At 43.5% G+C, this 20,886-nt stretch overlaps 3 protein-coding genes across 10 annotated transcripts in view; all 3 read left to right on the top strand.

Annotated features, from left to right (window-relative positions):
• The first annotated feature begins 419 nt into the window (after positions 1-419).
• pth4 (parathyroid hormone 4) lies at positions 420-1,343 on the top strand. Its single transcript, XM_062408491.1, has 2 exons — positions 420-505; positions 1,070-1,343. Exons 1-2 carry the CDS (start codon positions 420-422, stop codon positions 1,341-1,343), a joined length of 360 nt encoding a protein of 119 aa, XP_062264475.1.
• Positions 1,344-2,986: 1,643 nt separating this feature from the next.
• On the top strand, positions 2,987-9,877 carry cept1b (choline/ethanolamine phosphotransferase 1b). Its single transcript, XM_062408220.1, has 10 exons — positions 2,987-3,156; positions 4,538-4,841; positions 5,058-5,232; positions 5,652-5,799; positions 5,883-6,024; positions 6,563-6,647; positions 6,907-7,038; positions 7,280-7,438; positions 7,977-8,102; positions 8,221-9,877. The coding sequence occupies exons 2-10, from the start codon at positions 4,651-4,653 to the stop codon at positions 8,341-8,343; spliced, it is 1,281 nt and encodes a 426-aa protein (XP_062264204.1). The 5' UTR covers positions 2,987-3,156; positions 4,538-4,650; the 3' UTR covers positions 8,344-9,877.
• An 84-nt stretch (positions 9,878-9,961) lies between these two features.
• Positions 9,962-20,886, top strand: part of LOC133970886 (NACHT, LRR and PYD domains-containing protein 12-like) — a 32,573-nt gene continuing 21,648 nt past the window's right edge. The window contains exons 1-10 of one of the 8 annotated variants that reach the window (XR_009924343.1): positions 10,027-10,093; positions 10,875-11,044; positions 11,381-11,595; positions 11,765-13,562; positions 14,411-14,584; positions 15,129-15,302; positions 16,230-16,403; positions 16,782-16,955; positions 17,097-17,218; positions 18,384-18,910. Coding sequence is in view for 7 of the 8 variants with exons in the window: in XM_062408028.1 (XP_062264012.1) it covers positions 10,914-11,044; positions 11,381-11,595; positions 11,765-13,562; positions 14,411-14,584; positions 15,129-15,302; positions 16,230-16,403; positions 16,782-16,955; positions 17,182-17,248 (2,907 nt within the window). In the remaining variant the exon portion in view is untranslated. Of the gene's footprint in view, positions 10,094-10,874; positions 11,045-11,380; positions 11,596-11,764; positions 13,563-14,410; positions 14,585-15,128; positions 15,303-16,229; positions 16,404-16,781; positions 16,956-17,096; positions 18,911-20,886 lie in introns of those variants that run through there. The other 7 variants (XM_062408052.1, XM_062408028.1, XM_062408044.1 and 4 more) reach the window with 7 other exon arrangements.

The following is a 20,886-nucleotide window of genomic DNA, read 5'->3' as shown; positions in this document are numbered from 1 at the left end:
GAAATTCTTTATTTCAACAAATTCTTCTTTAAATTTCTTATTTCAAACAACTGCAACATGTTCATTTCTATTTCAAGTTACTTCTGTAAACGTGTTGGTTTATTTAAAATGTCTAAGAGCTGAGGCACAAAGCTTAAAGATGAATCTGAGGAAATGTTTTTATTCAAAGTTATATTTATTTGACTCTTTTCATATGAATTCACGACAAATTTCACTGAACAGAAGCAAAGAAAAACCTTGAATTCAAACTGGTCACAGCCTCGAGATGAATGAACTGACATAAGACGTGTGTAGATTTGAAGGGTCACAGTTTAAGGCGGTTGTCAGCTCGTTGTGTGACATGTGGACGATGCTACTTGTTCTTTCTTTCTTCTAATGTCGAGTCGTGATTTGGGTTTCTTGATGTTTTGCTGCAGAAGATGCTGTTGTCCCACAGATCTGTGCAGTGGTTCGTGGTCACGCTGCTCGTCGTCTTTACAGCGGCACAGTGTGACCAGAGCGAGAGGTAAACCACAGCTCCACATGGTCCACGTGCAGATGAACCACAGACAGATTAATAGAGAGATTAGCCTGACGAATAAACATTGAGAAATTGAGCTCAATATTCACAGTTTTGAGTCATGAGCAGTGAAAAAGGAAAGAATTTAAAAAGAAACATTAAAGCAGTAAAATATTTGATGTTAATAAAATGAAGAACTCAAATACAGAAATCCAGAATCACAAAAAAAGGATTCCTTTCCTGAAATTTGGCAGTAAGGTTGAAGTGTCCAGATTTACACTGGAGGAAAATCTGAGGATTTGTCGTCGCCTCTGATTTCTCAGAAAAACCTGAAATATAAAAAATGTTGATGTCTCCAGAAATATCATCCTGCACGAACATGGATCTCTGATAATTGTCTCATGTTTTCACATTGACAGTTTTCTTTTTGCAATATTTCAGTGTCATAAATTCAGTGTTTTAATCTCATTCCTGTATTTTTTCTGTCTCCCTCGTGTTTCACATATTGATCATTGGATGTTGATTGAGTTGTGGACTGACCTGACTGATCTCTCCTCCGTCTCCTCGCAGCCGCCGAGCTGTGAGCGAACACCAGCTGATGCACGACCGTGGTCGAAACATCCAGAGTCTGAAGAGGCTCATCTGGCTGTCGAGCGCCATGGAGGGGCTCCACACCGCCCAGACCCGCTCCGCCGCCCTCAGCCCAGAGAAGGTCCTTAACCTGGACCTGAACCCGGAGCTGGTCCCTGACGCTCCGGGCCCCCAGCCCGCCCGGGTGCAGAGCCTCCTGAGGGACTTCTTCAACAACCCCTACCTGACTCAGCTGTCCGACACAGAGGCCTAACCCCCCGCTCTGTCCACAGACACATGAGAAATCATCAATTGTCTCCATCATTTGAACAATGAAACACATAAAGCACAACAATACATTTGTCTTTAGTGCCAAGACACACGTTCGGCTGCAGATGCATCCACATGTTGCAAGAATTTTAAGTTTCAGTTGAGAGAGTGTTTGAGTTAAAGCTGAATGAAAGTCGTCTGTCGATCGGCAGAGACACACAAATGTCTCAATGTTCAGTCTCAGTCATATTTACATCAAGGACTTGGCGCTACAACCAAAAAATAAGACACGTCCTTAAGGACATGTCCTCAGAAGCAAACACGACAGGGACAACATTTAAAGTCTACATTTTTAAGAATACGTAAACTTATCCAGACTTAAATCTAATTGCTTTACCTCTTAATCATTCTCGACCAAAGAAAAAGTCAAACATGTTTTTCCTGTTTGCAGATCAACATCCTGCAGCAGCAACGTGCAACAATACAACAACTGCACTGCTGCTGTTTGTCGTCTCACTTTCAGATGATAACTGAAACTGAAATACTTGCTACAGCTGTTTCCTTTGTTTCCATACAGAGTATAAAAGAGCCCTGAACCACCAGTGTTCTCTCCTCTTCTTAGAATTGAACTCATACTGTACACGATGCCATCTGAGCCTCCAGACTGGATGAAACCGAGTCTCTGTGAGGAGACGTGTGGCTGAACGACAAAGATTTGAGTGGCTGTCATTTGATCTCGTGAACATTTCTATTAAACTCTGTGGCTGCACGGTTCTGGTCTGTGTTTGTGCATCAAATCTCTGCTTGAGTTCTGCAACTTGTTGGTTCACTAACCGAGCCTTAGTGAAACCTGCATCAACCGTTAATTCCATTGCTATAAGGCTGAACTTCATTGTCTTTAATAAATACTTGATTTTGGAGTTCGTTAAATGTCAGAATATATATTTGAAAGGGCACCCGATCACCGTGGGATCTTTTTTAATGAGGTTTTCTCTGTAATTTTAAGTTCTCAAAGGGATAGTTCACACAAAAATTAAAATTCACTCCTTCCCTACTCACCACCGATGGAGGAGGTGGGTGAAGGGGTTTGAGTCCACAGAACACTTTAGCAGTCTCAGGGGTAAACAGCGCTGCAGCCAAATACAATACAATTTAACTAAATGGTGACCAATTCTTCAGACAGAAAATAAAGCACCAGACGTTCAAATTAGACTCAAAACAACTTTATTTACAGCGTGTTTTGAGCCTGAATGTCCTCTGCGATCCTCCTCGTGGGACCAGGAACATGTAAATAGCCTTGAGATAATGTACGTTATGATCTGTAAGTAAAACTGAATAAATATACATAATTTGTCCCTCACGTATACGTCCTGTGTGAGCACCAGAATAAAAACTCAGATAAGGAAACTGGGACGTGTTGATTCTATTTTTCTTTATAGAAATTTAAAAACAGGTGGTTTAAGATCTAATCTATAACGTCTATTTCTACTCTATATGTTTTTCAAACGTCTCAATCTGGCCTGAGCCTGTTTGCCCTCTGCTCGGTCTGCCCGCCTGGAACACCGCACTCAGGGCAAAGACTACCGCAGCCTCGCGATACTTCCGTAGCGGCTAACGCGAGCTAGCTCCCCGTGTCAGCCACCGTGACACCGGTCGTGGATCCTCCTGCCGCCGCGGACGAGCCCTTCGGTATCTGTTTTAATTCATACCGGGGAAACCAGACACCGAGCACCCGGCAGAGAGGCGCTGTCTGCCGGCTACCAAGCGCCGCTACCGCCCCTCGGACTGCCCGCGGCTCTCGTCCTCTCGGCGGTCAGGTCAGTCGATGCTACACCCGTCGGTTAGCTTGTCCGGGCTAATTCAGGCTAACGCGCAGGCAGGCGTCGGTTCGGTTTAAATTCAACTGCGACGTGTCTGTGGATGTCGGTGTGAGGACGCGAGGAACCGACCGGCAGACGAAGCCAACGCAGCCAGCGGTCAGAGTCAGCTGCGTCGGTAGCGTCAGTGGTACTGAGGAGATGGCTAACAGCAACTAAGCTAGCTAGCAAACCGCAGCTCGGTTGACAGCAGATTGTGACACTGACAGTGTGTAGTGATTGTTCGTTCACAGGGTGACGTGTGTGTCTGATTGTGTCACCGGTCAGTAGCTGACCCTCGTCTGCAGATGAAGCTGTGCAACACGTCAGACATGTGTGTTACTCTCATGTTCAGAAGCTACACACACACACGTCATGGGTCCGCACCGACAACAACACATGTGACAACAACACGTTTGACCGTTAAGAGCAGGTTCTGTTCGGAGCCCGAGAGAAACTGAGCTGTGACCCAATCTCTGCTCTGACATGTGATCAAACGTGAGAAGAAGCTTTAATTCAAACACAGGATTTACTTCTTATAGAATATAGATAAATAATAGAAACATTAATCACAAAAGTCCTGAGTGTCCATCGCCTGTTCCGTCGGATGTCAGTTGTATTTGCTGTAGTTTTATTGCTGTCAGTCAGGTTCAGTTTCACTTGCCGACCTTCTTAAAGGTTCAGTGTGTGGAATTTAGTGACATCTAGTGGTGAAGTGTCGTGTTGCAGCTGAACACCCCCTCACCTCCCCCTCCCCTTACAGACATGACAGAGAACCTGTGGTAGCTTCAGTTGTCGTAAAAGTTCAACTGAAAATGTGTTTAGTTTGTCCGGTCCGGGCTACTGTAGCGTGGTCCTGCTGTGTGTCGGGGAAACTACATCTTAGTGCGGATCCAGATCTTTATCATTGTCAGAATAGTTTATTTCTGAGAATAATTTTCGGATCTTGATGGGCGAAAACTCCGGCATATTGAGGCTACTGATATTTCTGATTTGGTACAAACTGGTTCAACTTTATTGATTCCAGGGGACAGTTGATTGACAGGGACATGTTCTCCACTTAGTGACATTCTAGTGTTTGTGTTGACGTATATATTCTACCTCTCGCCCTCGTTTTTTAAGATAAAATGTCATTTAAATGTATTTCTATTATATATCTTATAACTCACTGTCAGTCTAAGGTTTAGACTTGATGGACTCTGCTCGACCTCAGCATGAACAAAACACGGAAGATCTCTTCCAGCAGAATCACTTGTGTTGGGTGCAGGTGCTACACGGATGTGTGAAACATGTTTTGTATCGGCACATGATAGTATTGTGATTGTGGTGTTTTTGTTCCTAGGTATCCTCCAGCCTCACCCAGCCCCACTGTGGATCTTTAACCCCATCCGTCAGGACAGTGGCAGAGCCGGAGCCGGAGCCATCAGGGACCAGACCAGCAGGCAGCAGGGCTCCATGAGCACCACGGGGCAGCAGCAAGGGGGGGGCCTGCGTTCTCGCCGAAGCCTTGGCCGGGAAAAGGACCCTGGGCAGGGCGTTGGCATGGAGGCGGCCTGCTGGCTTGCCCCTGGAGTGCTGCGCAAGCTGATTGAGCTGCCCTCACCCCCCTTGTCCCGACACCAGCTCAAGAGACTAGAGGAGCACAGGTAAAACTGTGTAGTCCTTTTGTTTAATATAGTGACACGTTAGGAACTAATGATATACGGACCAGGCCAATGTTTGTTAAGTACATGGCTCTTCTGTCTGATGTGTGTTTTGACAGCAGTGATGACAGTATTGCATCATCACCAGTAGTTATAGTACGTTCTGGGTGGTGAGTTTAAGTCATCAAGTCTTCATCTGGCTGCTGTCTGTCCCTCCAGGTACAGCAGTGCAGGACGCTCCCTGCTGGAGCCTCTGATGCAGTATTACTGGGAGTGGCTGGTGGGACGGGTCCCGTCCTGGATCGCCCCAAACTTAATCACCATCATCGGCCTCGCCACCAATGTCTTCACCACCCTCGTGCTCGTCTACTACTGCCCAACTGCCACTGAGCAGGTGAGGGAACAACCCTACACTGCACAGTCTTCACTTTAAAACATATATATATAACGAGCTAGTTTTAAACGCAACTGCCGGTTTCTATCAATGAATCCCTGTTGGTGGATTTCTATTTGTATCTAAACTACTCAGATACATCTCAACCTCCTCTGGATGTTTCACAGCGCAATGTCACCAGAAAAGATCATGTCAAGCTGCTGGAAGGATCTTAAATTCATTCATGAATGAAAATATTGTTGACTGATGAATGCATCTTGTGTCTGTTGTCGACAGAACTTAAACCTCCTGTGTTTGAGTGTTGAGTTTCAATATAGACGTTCAACACTGAAGTGAAACTGATCCTTTGATTCAGATGTCTGTGGGTGTGAGGCAGCGTGACCCCGGCTCCATATCAATGTGTGTGTGTTTTGTTTCAGGCTCCGCTCTGGGCGTACCTGCTGTGTGCCGTGGGTCTGTTCATCTACCAGTCATTAGACGCCATAGACGGGAAACAGGCCAGACGCACCAATAGCAGCTCTCCGCTGGGTGAGCTGTTTGACCACGGCTGCGACTCCCTCTCCACTGGTCAGTTGGTTTTCCTGTTAAACTCTGCTGTGTCTGAGTAAACCTGGAGCTCTGCTAAAACCCTCCTGTTGTCGTCCCCACAGTATTTGTGGTGCTGGGAACCAGTATAGCAGTGCAAATGGGCACCAACCCGGACTGGATGTTCTTCTGCTGCTTCGCTGGGATGTTTATGTTCTACTGTGCACACTGGCAAACATACGTGTCAGGAACGCTGCGGTTTGGCATGTGAGTCTCTTGATCTGTTTGTAGAAAAGTAAACAGGTCCTCCTCGAGTCCAAGTGTTTGTGCCAGATGTCATAAAGTTCCCCACGGGTGTTCCTGAGACACGTTTACAAGAAACCTGAGGTCACTGTGACCTTGACCTTTGAACTTCAACCACCAAACTCTAATCGGTTAATTCCTGATGCCCCTTAAAAACTTGCTTTTCTATTTTTCACGTCATTGCAAAGTGTTTTTATTTATTTATACGTGTTGGTGGAACATAAGTCTTTTGAAGTTGCCAACTTACTCGCTGGGAAACTGTGACAGATTCCTAGAATATGCTATTTAAATACTTCCCCATACTCCACCATTCCATTTGTGCTGTTAGGTTTTGGTTTCTATCACTGATGTCACCTCTTCAACCGCCAAGCTAAACCTGTGTTGTGCTGGAGAACACAGCAGTGTCCCATCAGCCCCAGTTGCACCAGTTTGTTGTGGAAGAAGGCTGCAGGAGGACCTTGTGCATTTTTTTATTAATGTTCTGCTCTCTCCTCTCACTCAGCATTGATGTGACCGAGGTGCAACTCTTCATAATAATCATGTATTTGCTGGCCGCCGTGGGAGGATCTGCTCTCTGGCAGTCACTGGTAATTGCGATGGGTTTTCTAACAGATTAAACAGAATCATGCTGCATTAATGGAATATTGCAATATTTTATTTTAATATTTTGCTTTAATTGTTACCAGAAATACAAAGGATGTCTCTGACGTACTCATGATGCTTCCATTGTGGACTTGAAGCTGCTCAATGTACTCACAGATTAAATCATTTAGGCAGGAGCGTTTGCTGTATGTATAAATGTTTTATCATTTCCTAATTTCTGTGTTTTAATGTCCTGTTTCCCAGATTCCAGTCCTAAATATCCAGATGAAAATGATTCCTGCCATCTGCACTTTTTTAGGAGCCATCTTCTCCTGCACCAATTACTTCAGAGTTATTTTTACAGGAGGTGTCGGCAAAAACGGATCCACAACAGCAGTAAGTCTGGAAACCTCCGATGTTCTTTCCTGTTAACGTGTAGTGATGGATAGTTTGTGTAAATCATGGTGACCGGATAAACAATACATCATGCTCATTGTTTATAAAACATTTGGCCCAAACACAGTTTCTGATCAGATTAAGTAGATTGTTGTTGTGTCAGTTTGTTCTGCCGATGAGGTCACAGCAGCTTCTCTGACTTTCTCTGTCTCCATTGTCTTTGTGCCGTGTCTGTCCTCAGGGGACCAGCGTCCTCTCTCCAGTCCTACACATTGGTTCCGTTATCATCTTGGCGGTGATGATATACAAGAAGTCGGCTGTCCAGCTCTTTGAGAAACATCCCTGTCTTTATATCCTGGCGTTTGGTTTTGTCTCGGCCAAAATCACCAATAAATTAGTTGTAAGTCAAACACACCTTTTTATTTTTATGTATGATGCTCAAATAGTGACGACAACATTCACTTAAAATGACAATTTGAATGAGGTATTTTAAATTAAGCTAAACAAAAAAACCTTCTGACTTAATGAAACAATTTAGACTTTGGTTTAGTCACTCAGACATTTATAGAAAATATGAGACGGTTGACAGTTGGTGGAGAAAGTGAAACATCTAGAATGAGTCTTCTATAATCTCCTACATTCATCTTTACTTTCAGTTTGAAGCTGGGACTCCATCCGTCGTTTCCTCTCCACAGACCACATTTACAACAGCACACTGATAACACCAGCATGTTAAAGACAATGTTAAAATACACAGAAGACTATCGTTTTCTATAAAAGCCGGAAAACCTACATTTATATTATGGAAATTATTATGAAAGTGTGACGGAAGAAGTTTGTGTAAAACTGGAGCTTGATGTTCCTTCCAACATCTTGAAGTTCTTATTTGAAGTGAGCAGAGTTGTGTTTGCAGCTGACTGGGGTTTGTCTGTCCACAGGTAGCACATATGACAAAAAGTGAGATGAACCTTTACGACTTAGCCTTCCTGGGGCCAGGCCTGCTGTTCCTGGATCAGTATTTCAATAGTTTTATTGACGAGTACCTGGTGTTGTGGATTGCTTTGGTGAGTACACATGAAGCTTTACGCCAGAGTTGTCAGTCATGGTTACGTTCATTTAATAAAGGTCAATTAGAGCTTCTGATTCTCCACTGTTTGTTTTCTCTCTCTCTCTCTCCTACAGTTCATTTCCTTCTTCGACTTGGTGCGTTACTGTGTCAGTGTTTGCAACCAGATTGCCTGCCATCTTCACATTTTCGTTTTCAAAATCAAGCCTTGCTCAGTGCTCAGCTCAGCTCCTCACTGAGGACACGCCGGCCATTAACTGACTCTGTCCCTTCCCCCGTTAGTCGACTGATCTTTCCTTCCCTCTGTTGTCCACGTAGAGATGCAGGGGACGATTTGTTGTGTACAGTAAGTGCTTCTGCCAACTGAATGTGTGGACAAATAATATATATTAAGATACTGGAGTATTACTGTCATCGTTTCTTTTTCTCTTTCCACCGGTGCAGAAGTGAATTTGTATGTTCTTCTGCCCCAGTAACGATAAATCTCCTTCTGACAAACTCATGGTTTCACAGGGCAAATACTTCAGGAGAGTACAGGTGCTACTCATCGTGTCCGAGGAGAGAAACTCGTGTGTGCTGTAACTGTTCATGTGCAAGAAAAATGTAAAGGAAACGAATCAGACTCTTTGCTTTGATCATAATGTTTTGTAATATTTGCATAACATTACCTTTTTGCTATTGTAAATACCAAACTGTTACGATGTCTGTGCTTCTCTTTTTAATTTAAAAAATCCTGCTTTGGAACATTTATAAAACTTGCTCTCATGTTTATGATTTTAAATCAACTTCATCTCCTGCACATCACAGGAAGCTTCACGACTGTTTCATACCAGCACAACCTGGTTTTTGGAGGAAACTTAATTTTATTTTTCTTTAACATATCACAGCTCAACACGTTGGATTTAACTCAGACCAGGGAGGGACTTTGTGTTTATTTATTATTATAGGTCATATATTCTGAAATGCTTACTTTTGAAGTGACTCATTTGTTTTAAGTCTTCCTCTCTGTTACTCGTGTTGTTGTAAATATTTGAAGATTCACTGTGCACACATGTAAGAATATCTTTAGTTGCCCACATTGAGTTAAATGTAAGTGAACCACTGAGGTCACCAGTTAACGATTATGTTCAGATTTTCTCACCTTTTTCATTCATAAGATCAATACATGTTAAAGTTGCTGCTTGAATCAGTGTTTCCCTCACTTTAGTTTCACTCTGCTGCTGCTGCTGTGTCAGCGATCACTCCACTGCTCCTCTGCTCTCTGTCACTCCCTCATCTCAACCTGGTTTTTAATGTTTTTATTCTTCAATCTTCTCAACAAATCCCATGAAAATTCCAAAGTCTTCCAGCTGAGTCTGACTTCCCACTGTCTGTGGCACTCGGCTCTGAGGTCACAGGTTCCCACTGAAGATACAAGTTTAGAAAAGCCTTGTGAATGTGAAGTGTAACTTTTATAAAGCTTCAGGAACAAGAGGTTTTCAGTTGTCTCTTCATGGGATTTGCTGATGATGATCATCTTTAAACTGAACTAACACTTTGCTGCAGTGAGTTATTTATGTGAGTTTATCACTGAACTGATTATTCTACTTTACTGAACCACTTTATTTTTTGTTTTTGTGTGATTGACACAAAGTTTCCCCCACAAACCACATCTGCTGAGGCTGAACACTGAATGAGCAGGAGATGAGGTGACATGACGACATCACAGTTTTTAATTTGGTGACTGAGGAGAATCGGATCTTTGTTCCTGTTAATAAAAACCTGTTAATATGACGTGTGGAGGTGTTTACTGCTGCTCCTGAACTGAACCTGCAGTGACGACCTGTGTCCACATGGGGGACATTGAACATCAGCCAATGAACACTGGCCACAAAACACGCACACGCCCAACCACATAGTCACGTGATTTCAAGTAAACGCAAAGAGGAGCCTGGAAAGTGAAAGTAAACTGGTCCCGAGCAGGTGAAGCAGAAGTGAAGTCAGAGTTTGGTGAGTATTTGAAAAACATTCGTATTTTACTGTAATCGGCTGAGTCCAGCACATTAAACCTACAACTGTCTCAGGTTACAAAAGGGAGCAATGTAGGAGGGTTGACTTTGTTATATTTGAAGAAACACTGAATTTACATATAGCTGGTTCATGGGGGCTCCAAGAGCAGAGGAGGAATCTGAGAGCAGACGATTCACGAGCGAGCAGAAAGCAGGGTTGTTATATTTGAAGAATTTATTAGCAGTATTTCAGTGTTATTAACACTGAATTTAATAGCAGGCTTCATTTAGCCGCCGCTGCTTCCTCGTCCTCCTCACTCCTCCTCTGACCTGCGCTCACTTTACACTTACAGTAAAGGGTTAGTAAACACTGATCACAAGTTATTATCAGTTTCATAGTGTTTTATTACATTTGGTCAATTCATTAGAAAATGTAATAATTGCTGTCTTATCTACTATTTTGATTTAAATAAATTTAGTTGTAATGTACTATGCCAGCCTGGATGCCAGACGAACTTAGCCCCGCCCACAACATTTTTGGTCGGGCAGTTCGACTAGAATTGTGAGTCTGACAACGTCAGGCTAGTACTATGCATTTAGTCAAAGGATATGTTAACATTTTCTAAGACAGCCGGGACTTCATCATTTGTGTGTACGCATGGTCTGAGTAAGTTCTTAATTTTTTGGCAGAGTACAAACAAATTTAGGTACTAACATAATGATGAATCTCAGATTTGTGAGTACGCACTGTTAGGAAATGAGGTTGTGTGTGTGTGTTTCAGCTCACAGTCAATGTCAGTGTTTTTCCTCTCAGACTGAAGATGAGTAGTTATGTGGAAGAAGAGGAGGACAGAGCAGAGTCTCCAGGGTTCAGCTGTGTGTCTCTGAAGAGTGACCGGTCCATGGATCCTCCTCTACACTTCAGTAATGAACCTGGACCCTCACACACAGAGTAAGAGACTGTTTCTACTACCCTGTACTTAGTGGCGCTGTGAACGGGCTCTGCGTCCAGTCAATAGTCAGAGACTGTTTATGTTTTTTTATTACAAGTCATATCTCCATCGTGATGTTAAATAACGTTATATATATTGCATGTTTTCTTGATCTGGTTCACGGACCAGTACCACACCCTCGACCAAGTTTACTGGTTATCTGTAGTTTTTTATCATCCCACTAACGAACAAACCAACCAACACACAGACATACAGGGTGAAAACAAAACCTCCTTGACTGATGTAATGACAACCTGTGACTGTGACATGTGAGTTATCAGGAAATGTCTTCACAGGGAGAGGAAGAGGAGTCATGTTTCTGAGGGGGGGCAGTCGTCCTGCTGTGCTTCATGTCAGGACGTCCTGAAGGATCCAGTCTCCACCAACTGTGGACACTGGTTCTGCAGACAGTGCATCACCTTCTACTGGGACCAGTCAGGTTCTTCAGGAGACTCCTCCTGTTCCCAGTGTGGAAAAAGATCCAGAACAGGAGCTGGAGCTCAGACAGCCGGTCAGAGCAGCACTCTACATGTGTCTGCTGATGTCTTCACTTCTGACATCAGCACATCTTGTATTATTTTGTTCCTTCATACAGCATCAACATTATTCTGTATCTGATGAAAACAATCAGCAGATTCTCAGATTCTCTGTCTCTGACATTGTTTCTTGTCTTTCAGCAGATCGTGGTCTGCAGGAGGTTTCAGATGAACATAAGCTCAGTCTGAGGAGGACATGTGAACATGTGACTGAAGGAACTGATGAAACAGGAAGTAGAACCCTCCTCAACAGGATCTACACTGAGCTCTACATCACAGTGGGACAGAGTGAAGAGGTTAATACTCAACATGAGGTGAGGCAGCTTGAGACGGCTTCCAAGAGGAAGATCCTTCACGACACTCCCATCAAGGTCCAGGACATCTTTAAAGCCTCCACTGACCAGCAGAGCAGCATCAGAGTCGTCCTGACCAACGGAGTCGCTGGCGTTGGAAAAACCTTCTCGGTGCAGAAGTTCACTCTGGACTGGGCAGAGGGTTTAGAAAACCCGGATGTGGATCTGCTGACTGTGCTTTCGTTCAGGGAGCTGAACCTGGTGAAGGACCAGCAGCACAGTCTCCTCACGCTGCTCTGTGTTTTCCATCCAGCGTTACAGAAGCTCACAGCAGAGACGCTCGCTGTCTGTAAACCTTTGTTCATCTTTGACGGCCTGGATGAAAGCCGACTTTCTCTGGACTTCAACCACAGGGAGCTCCTGTCTGATGTCACACAGAGGTCATCAGTCAACGTGCTGCTGACAAACCTCATTCGGGGGAATCTGCTTCCCTCGGCTCACGTCTGGATAACCTCCAGACCTGCGGCGGCCAATCAGATCCCTCCAACATGTGTTGACAGGGTCACAGAAGTACGAGGCTTCACTGACGCCCAGAAGGAGGAGTACTTCAGGAGGAGATTCAGTGATGAAGAGCTGTGCAGCAGAATCATTTCACACATCAAGACGTCCAGGAGCCTCCACATCATGTGTCAAATCCCAGTCTTCTGCTGGATCAGTGCTACAGTTCTGGAGCACATGTTGACCACAGACCAGAGAGGAGAGCTGCCCAAGACCCTGACTGACCTGTACTCACACTTCCTGCTGGTTCAGACAAAGAGGAAGAACATCAAGTACGGTGAGGGACATGAGACGACTCCACAGCAGCTGACTGAGGCTGACAGGGACGTTCTTCTGAAGCTTGGGAGGCTGGCACTTAAACATCTGGAGGAAGGAAACATCATGTTCTACCAAGAAGACCTGGAGCAGTGTGGTCTTAATGTCACAGAGGCCTCAGTGTACTCAGGAGTTTGCACTGAGATCTTCAGAGAAGAGTGTGTGATCTTCCAGAAATCAGTCTACTGCTTTGTTCATCTGAGCGTTCAGGAGTTTCTGGCTGCAGTCTACATGTTCCACTGTTACACCGAGAGGAACACAGAAGAACTTGACAACTTCTTGAGAACATATAGGAACACAAGGAGAACCTCCTCCTTGGATGACCTCCTGAAGAGAACCATGGAGAAATCCCTCACCAGTACAAATGGTCATCTGGACCTGTTTGTCCGCTTCCTTCACGGCCTCAGTCTGGAGTCCAACCAGAGAGTCTTAGGAGGCCTGCTGGGTCAGACAGAGAACAATCCAAAGATCCTCCAGAGAATCATCAACAACCTGAAGGAGATGGAGAGTGATGAGATTTCTCCTGACAGAAGCATCAACATCTTCCACTGTCTGACTGAGACGAAAGACCACTCAGTTCATCAGGAGATGCAACAGTTCCTGACGTCAGAGAACAAATCAATGAAGAAACTCTCTGAGATCCACTGCTCAGCTCTGGCCTACATGTTGCAGATGTCAGAGGAGGTTCTGGATGAGTTGGACCTGGTGAAGTTCAGGACATCAGACCAGGGTCGACTGAGACTGATCCCAGCTGTGAGGAACTGCAGGAAGGCTATGTGAGTCCAGACATGATCACTTACATGTTCAATCAGTGTAGATGAGTCGTTCTTCAAAGACACTCAGTGTTAAATGATTCTCATTGTTTTGGGCAGCATGGGGTTGCAGTGGTCAACACTGTTAGTGCAGCCTTTCAGTGAGGAAGACGTTCTCCTGGTGTCTGCCGGGTTTTCTCTGGGTTCTCCAGCTTCCTCCACAAACTCTGTGTGTGTGCATAAACATATAAGTTTATATACATATGTATACATTCTCATATTTCTCATGTACATATGAGAACAACTAGAGCGGATGTGGAGAGAGAAATCAAATGTGATCACTGTTTGGGGTGCAAGATAGATTATTATATATACTTTATATATATGTATATATTGTATATACATAAAAGTTTATATATATATATAAAAACTTCCCCACATATATATGTATGTATGTGGATAGTTTTTTTCTGAGCGTACAGCTAGCATATTGTGAGGAGAAGGAGAAGTTTTTGGGATGAGAATCACTGACTGTTCCTTTAAAGCAGAACAGGAAATATTGTCTATTCTTCTTTCTTGTCAAACTAGAATTACCACCCTGTGTTGTACGCCACCGCCATCCAGTGCAGTGTCTGTCCCTCCAGGTTCCTGACATGTTGCATTCACAATAATATAAGGTCACTGTGACTTTGACCACTGAAATCTAACTTATCTAAAAAGTTCATCTTGAGTCCAACTGATCAAAATGTGAAGAAATTACCTAAAGACAGACCTGAGATATCATGTTCAAGAGGCCAAAAACATGTTTAGTGACCTTGACCACCCAAATCTAATGAGTTCATCTGTAAGTCTAAATGTTTCTGTAATTACAGACTCATTGGTTGTGGAATCTCAGAGACTCACTGTGAAGTTGTGGCCTCAGCTCTGAAGTCAGACTCCTCACATCTGAGAGAACTGGATCTAAGAGAAAACAAGCTGCAGGATTCAGGAGTGAAGCTGCTGTGTTCTGGACTGGAGAGTCCAAACTGTCGACTGGAGACTCTGAGGTTCTTAAGTCCTTGTTTGCTTTTCAGACTTTCTTTCTTATTCTGTCATTATTTATTTGAATTGTCACAGTTCTGTTCTACTCAATGTCCCTCATTCATCTGTCAATCACCCAGCCTGTCAGTCACATCCACCTCATCAACTCATCAACTCATTCACCTGCACTCATCTGCTCCTGATCACTAAGAAAGTGTCAGTAAATAACATGTGGACTGAGGCCGAGCACTTGTCCTCCTTAGGTTTTCAAAATAAGACATATTCTTATTGAAACACGTTGGACAGTTGATAAGTATAGAAACAAACAGGAAGTGACTGTCATGAGCCATCCCTACTTTAAACAGTGTTTAATTACACAAACCTGCTCAGTGACCAAACAAACAGAGAAGAAGGTGATAAATTAAACAATGGTCCATTATGTCTGATCTGATATTTATCTTCAGGTCACAGACTGGACTGAGGTCAGCAGCATGTTGAGAGTCTGTGTTGACATGATGACGATCACAACAACAGGAGGACACATTCAAATATTCATGTTTCTTTCTCCAGGTTGTGGGACTGCAGTCTGTCAGAGAGCAGCTGTTCTTCTCTGGCTTCAGCTCTGAGGTCAAATCCCTCTCATCTGAGAGAACTGGATCTGAGTCTCAACAGGCTGCAGGACTCAGGAGTGAAGGAGCTGTGTGGTTTTCTTCAGAGTCCAACCTGTCGACTGGAGACTCTGAGGTCAGACATCATGTTGTATTGTTAAAGGTTCAGTGTGTAGAATTTAGTGATATCTAGTGGTGAATTGTGTTGTTGCAGCTGAATACCCCTCACCTCACCCTCCCCTTCCAAACATGAGAGTGAACCTGTGGTAGCTTCAGTTGTCATAGAAATTTAAAAGGTTTAGTTTGTCCAGTCTGGGCTACTGTAAAAAGCATGTCTGCCTCTATAGAGATGTGAAGTATTTAAATATAAAGTATGTACATATAAAGTATATAAATATACAGTATGTAAATATAAAAGGCTCATTCGTCAATTTAGATAAAAACATCTCCAGAATTAGTTTATATTCAGTTTCTAACAATGGATCCTTTCACCTGAATCTTCCACACTGGAGCGTCAAGGTCAAAGGTCAGAACATGTGTTCCTAACAGTGAACTCTGATACTGAACCGAGAGATGTTTGTAGAATGAGCGCTGAGGACCGAGTCAGGCTCAACGTGACTGAAGTTTAACTGACAGATCAACAATCCAATGCTGGACAATGTGTACCTGTAATGTTTATGTGGAAGCTAACTAGGATCTGTCCTGGTGGTCCTGAGGACTGACCACATGACAGCGTGACCATGGTCCTATGGTTACAGGACTTACACAGAGTCGTCCATGCCTTTATCTTTTCACCAATAGATCTCTGTACTGCCCTATACTCGTGTTACTCAGGCTCCCTGCACCACTTTCAACTGGTCAAAAAAAACTGCTTCTCAGATCATCTCCACTTGAAGAAAACACGATCATATAACTGCTCTTTTCACACATGAACTGTGAGACATGTTCACAACAACTTGACTCAGACTTCAGGTCTGAAAACAGCGACAGTGATGTTTAGTTAAAAGTCCTTTATTTAAAACACATGAACTCAGTTTAATTATATGTTTGATCCTTTCTTCAGGTTGCAAAGCTGTAGTCTGTCAGAGATCAGCTGTTCTTCTCTGGCTTCAGCTCTGAGGTCAAACCCCTCTCATCTGAGAGAACTGGGTCTGAGTGACAATGACCTGCAGGACTCAGCAGTGAAGGAGCTGTGTGGTTTTCTACAGAGTCCAACCTGTCGACTGGAGACTCTGAGGTCAGTTCACTGACTGGCTTTTGTAGATCTAATATCTATAAAACAGCATTTATACACAATTTATCTCATTTAATTCTAATTTAACAAAATGTTTCTTCTCACATAACATGAATCCATTTATTAATTAATCTGTGACATTTTTAATATTCAGCTATTTGTTAAAACACTGAGATAGTTCTGGATTTCCTAAACTGATCTGCAGGACTAAGACCAGTTCCAAACAATGTATTTCGACTTAATCAGGACTTGTTTTTAGTCCAACATGTCTGATTTTATATTTATCTTCCATGTGATGAGTCTGTGTGACATGAATGTTTGTTTGTTATTTTCACACATGATCTCGGTTTAATTTAAAGTTATGTTTCATTCCTTATCCAGGTTGTATCACTGCAGACTGTCAGAGATCAGCTGTTCTTCTCTGGCTTCAGCTCTGAGGTCAAATCCCTCTCATCTGAGAGAACTGGATCTGAGATACAACGACCTGCAGGACTCAGCAGTGAAGGAGCTGCTTGATCTGGAGGAGAGTCCAACCTGTAGACTGGAGACTGTGAGGTCAGTAGATGGTTGGAGTCAGTCCACGCTGCTTCCATCAGTATTTTACTAAACAGGCAGTATCACAATACAGATCCAGGGGTTTGTACTAGGAAGCAGGATTTGTTGTTATCAGGTTAACTTCAGGTTTCTTTTTTTCAGTCCCGCGAAGCTCGTTCACTTTCAACCAGCAGGAAACTCTTAAAATATGAAGAGTTCTAAACAGAGTTTTGTGGATTTGATGCAGCCGCAGCTCCTCTGGTTCAGGAAGCAGAGGATCATGGGTAATCAAGAAGCCATCCATTCCGCTTTGAGTGTGATGTATCGCCGCCAATTACAGCAAAACCAGCAATCTTTGCTTATGTCTCACTTTGGCCCCGACAGATCGGACCTGTTTGTTTTGGTGCATTTTAAACGATTTTGTGAGAAGGTTTGTCCATAAACACTACTATCAAATACAATAAAGTAAAGAAATCCAGGAAGTTTCATTCAATCTATGTAGCGAGGATTCACACGATCATCGCTCTCACATGCCACAGATTCCGAGTGAGAGGTGCACGACTAAAGAGTGAGAGCGCAACTGCAGCTTGAAGTATAAACATTAATGACATCATATATGACAGGACATCCCAGTCTATATACAGTGACTGTTGTGTGGTGCACACTCTCCTTAAATGGAAGAATAAGGGAAGTTTAAATCAACGTCTGGTTGATTCAGTTGATCTCTAACTCACCCAGAACATCTCAATCTCTCCAGACTCATCCTGTCACCAAAACACCAGATGAACTCAGTCAGCTTCCTGAAGACAGGTCCATGGGTTATTAGTGAGTAGAGATGTCAGAGGTTTCCACCACAGTGTCCTCAGAGACAGTGTGTGTCCTCAGAGACAGTGTGTGTCCTCAGTCAGTTTGTTCTCCCCTGATTTTTATTATAGAACAGTTTGATCCTCGTGGTAAAATATGAGGCTCTGCTGTCAAACTGACCATGTCTTTGATTGGTCATACGCAGAAAACCCTGCCCCTTTTCTGTGCACATGCTCAGATCTTGAGGAAAACCTGAGTGAACTTAACGAGTTGATAACCAGCGTCATGTGACCACTGATACTGACTGTGTTGGTCAGGTTCAGTTGAGCTGATCTCAGAAAGATCTCCTGGACATGTTGAAGTGGCTTCGTAGTTCAGGCCTCAGTGTTTCTTCAGTGAAGCTGTGAGAGGTCAATGAGGACAGACGTCAGGATTGGACAGAGACACAGAGAGACAACAGTCGGCCAATCAGACGAGCCAGAAGCTGCTTTTGATCATTTGATTGAGTTGATGTGAAGACAACAGTTGTTGTTGTTTTCATGTGAACAGGAAATGAAGCTGGACCACAGCTGACAGCCTCACCCTGCTACTCTTTCTACTGTTTGAGTTGCATCTGTAAACAATGATGTCTTCTTCTCTCTACAGATTGATTGATCTCTGTATAGAGGCTGAAGCAGCAGCAGCTTATGTGTAGAGCAGCTCTGACTGTGCCTTGTTACTGGGAAGCAGAGAGGAGACGGAGCTCCAGAAGAATCAGAGGAGGAGCACAGCTCTGAGATCAGCTCCACTGTCACACAGTGTCCATTCCACCATCCTCCCTGTGTGTTCCTGTGGATGTGACACAGCTTCATCAGTGGAGCTGCTGCTGCTCTGACCTTTGACTCAGTGTCTACAAACACACTCACGAAATATCAAAACGCTGGACTTAAAAATGGGACGTTTTCATTTCTGCATCAGGTGCAGAGCGGTGGTTGCTTGTCTACTCTTTGACCCACAGGTGGCGATGTAGTATAACAGCAGAACATCCCAGTCAAAGACTTTATATTCAGTCTATGAGTCAAACACATGGATCATTTCCTCTGTGACGAACCGGTTATAACAAAAAGTAAAAGAAAAGTAATGTTGTCTCTACATATCTTGCTTTAATGCACAATAAACATCCTTCCACCGACTTTGCTGGAAATCATTACTCTTGTTTTTCTTTAATCTTGCGAACAAATCAACAAACAGGTGAAAACATCTCCTCCTTGGTGAAGGTAAATGAACAATTAATACTAGTGGACACAGTGGAAACAACCAGAAAAACTGCTCTGTCATATTTACAGTACGAGGAAGAGTCGATAAAGATCAGAGCATTTTTAAGTCTCAGAGGAAACTGTTCAATAAATATTTAACGATAATTAATAGAAAACTGACCCAAGATGAAGATTCTTCATCTGTCCAGTTTGTAGATTGTTGCTAAAATATTTTCTAAAGCAAGGACAAATATCTGTGTTTGTATGTTCTCGACCAACAACAGACCAACCACAAGGGGGGGACTCAAGCAGGCCTCTGGGAACAGAACCATGCTGGGAAATAACGGATGATGGGAGGTTCACAGCACAGACAAGTAGCAGCATGAAGTGATTTCATAATAAGCCTGATATTTGAGTTTGGGGAGTTAACAGGGAACAAAAGAAGGTACGGTGGCCGAGAGACACAAACACACTGCAAATTAAGAAAACAGATGCAACATCTTGATCAATATTACGACACACGCGCTGCAAAAAGTATGGCCATGGTCTACGTTCGTTACAAACAGGTGGAGGCTCTTACGGGTGGAGACAAGCTCACGCTCCACAGACTGAACCGCCTCCCGCTGCTGCTCGGGTGATCAGCTCCCTCCGGATACTGGATCAGTTCACAGCTGTGCAGGACCGGCAGTGTGTGTGTGTGTGTGTGTCGGAGCAGAAGACCACGCTGTTCTCCAAGCACCTGTTGGGTGCTGTGCTCACCTTCGATGTCGGGGCTCTCTACATCCTGGTTCAGACGCTTCTGTCGCTCAATATGCAACCTCACGTGCACAGCAGGAGCATCTACCTGATCCGCCTCGGCATCGGACCCTGGATCCTGGACCCTGAGCAGCATCATCTCCAGTATCCAGGACGACCGGATCTTGAATGAGCGTCTGTTCTGATCCCGGAGCAGTGCTGCTTATAATTATGCAGCGGCAGCACATCGCTAAGACAATGAACGTAGCACAAAACATGAACTAGTTATGTTATTCTGTGCTTTCTGTGTATTAAAATATACATTTGGATTAAACAGTGCACTACCAACACAATGAATGTACAGTATGGAGTTCTTTCACATTAATAGTATTGCATATATTATTATTATATTAATTTAAAGCATGTACTATGTGCAATACTTTGCTTTGATTTTTTGTAAGTTATGAAAACAGGTCTGTACCTGGAGTCAGTGTTGAAGTGATGACTCAGTGTTCAGTCTGGTTGGATTCATAGGTTGGATTCAGTTGTGTCTCATGTTGGACATCCTAGAGGACTATTCAACACAAATACAGGTATGTAAAGTCATACATGTTCCAGGTTAACTCCTTAACAGACTTTTACACGTTAAAAATAAAAGTTTATTATTTCAAAGTTCATCAGATCATACTCATTTCAGCTTCGGAAATAGGGAGTGGGAATTGACTCCTTCATTGAGCCGGCCCGAGTGGCCACCCACAGAACTGCAGCTTCTTGCACTTCCGCATTTACATAATCTCAGCTCGGGTTGTTGCAGCGAGAGTAGAATCTAATCATCCGTCAATAGTGTTCAGAGCAGCCGGAGCAAAGGTGAAGTCAGAGTAAGTGTTTGAACAACTTTAATATCATTTTACTGTGATCGACTCTGTCCAAATGCTGAGTCTCAGGTTAATGTGACAATAGGGAAACAATGTAGGAGGGTTGTTTTGGGCAGAGATTCAACGCTGCACTTCCTTGGGCTCTGAGCAACACACAGGTCCAGTGTGAAGCTGATAAAATGAACGGTTCTCGAGATACGTTAGTCCATACCAACAGATTAATGGAATCAAGCGACAGATTATATTTCCAGATCCTATGATGAGGATGTGTGAGTGTCTATATATGTATATTTAGATTTGTAT

This window comes from Platichthys flesus, chromosome 2 (genome assembly GCF_949316205.1).
Source record: "Platichthys flesus chromosome 2, fPlaFle2.1, whole genome shotgun sequence".
NCBI classification, from domain to species: domain Eukaryota; kingdom Metazoa; phylum Chordata; class Actinopteri; order Pleuronectiformes; family Pleuronectidae; genus Platichthys; species Platichthys flesus.
Note: the sequence above shows the minus strand (reverse complement) of the source record. Positions and strands in the feature narration are given on the sequence as shown.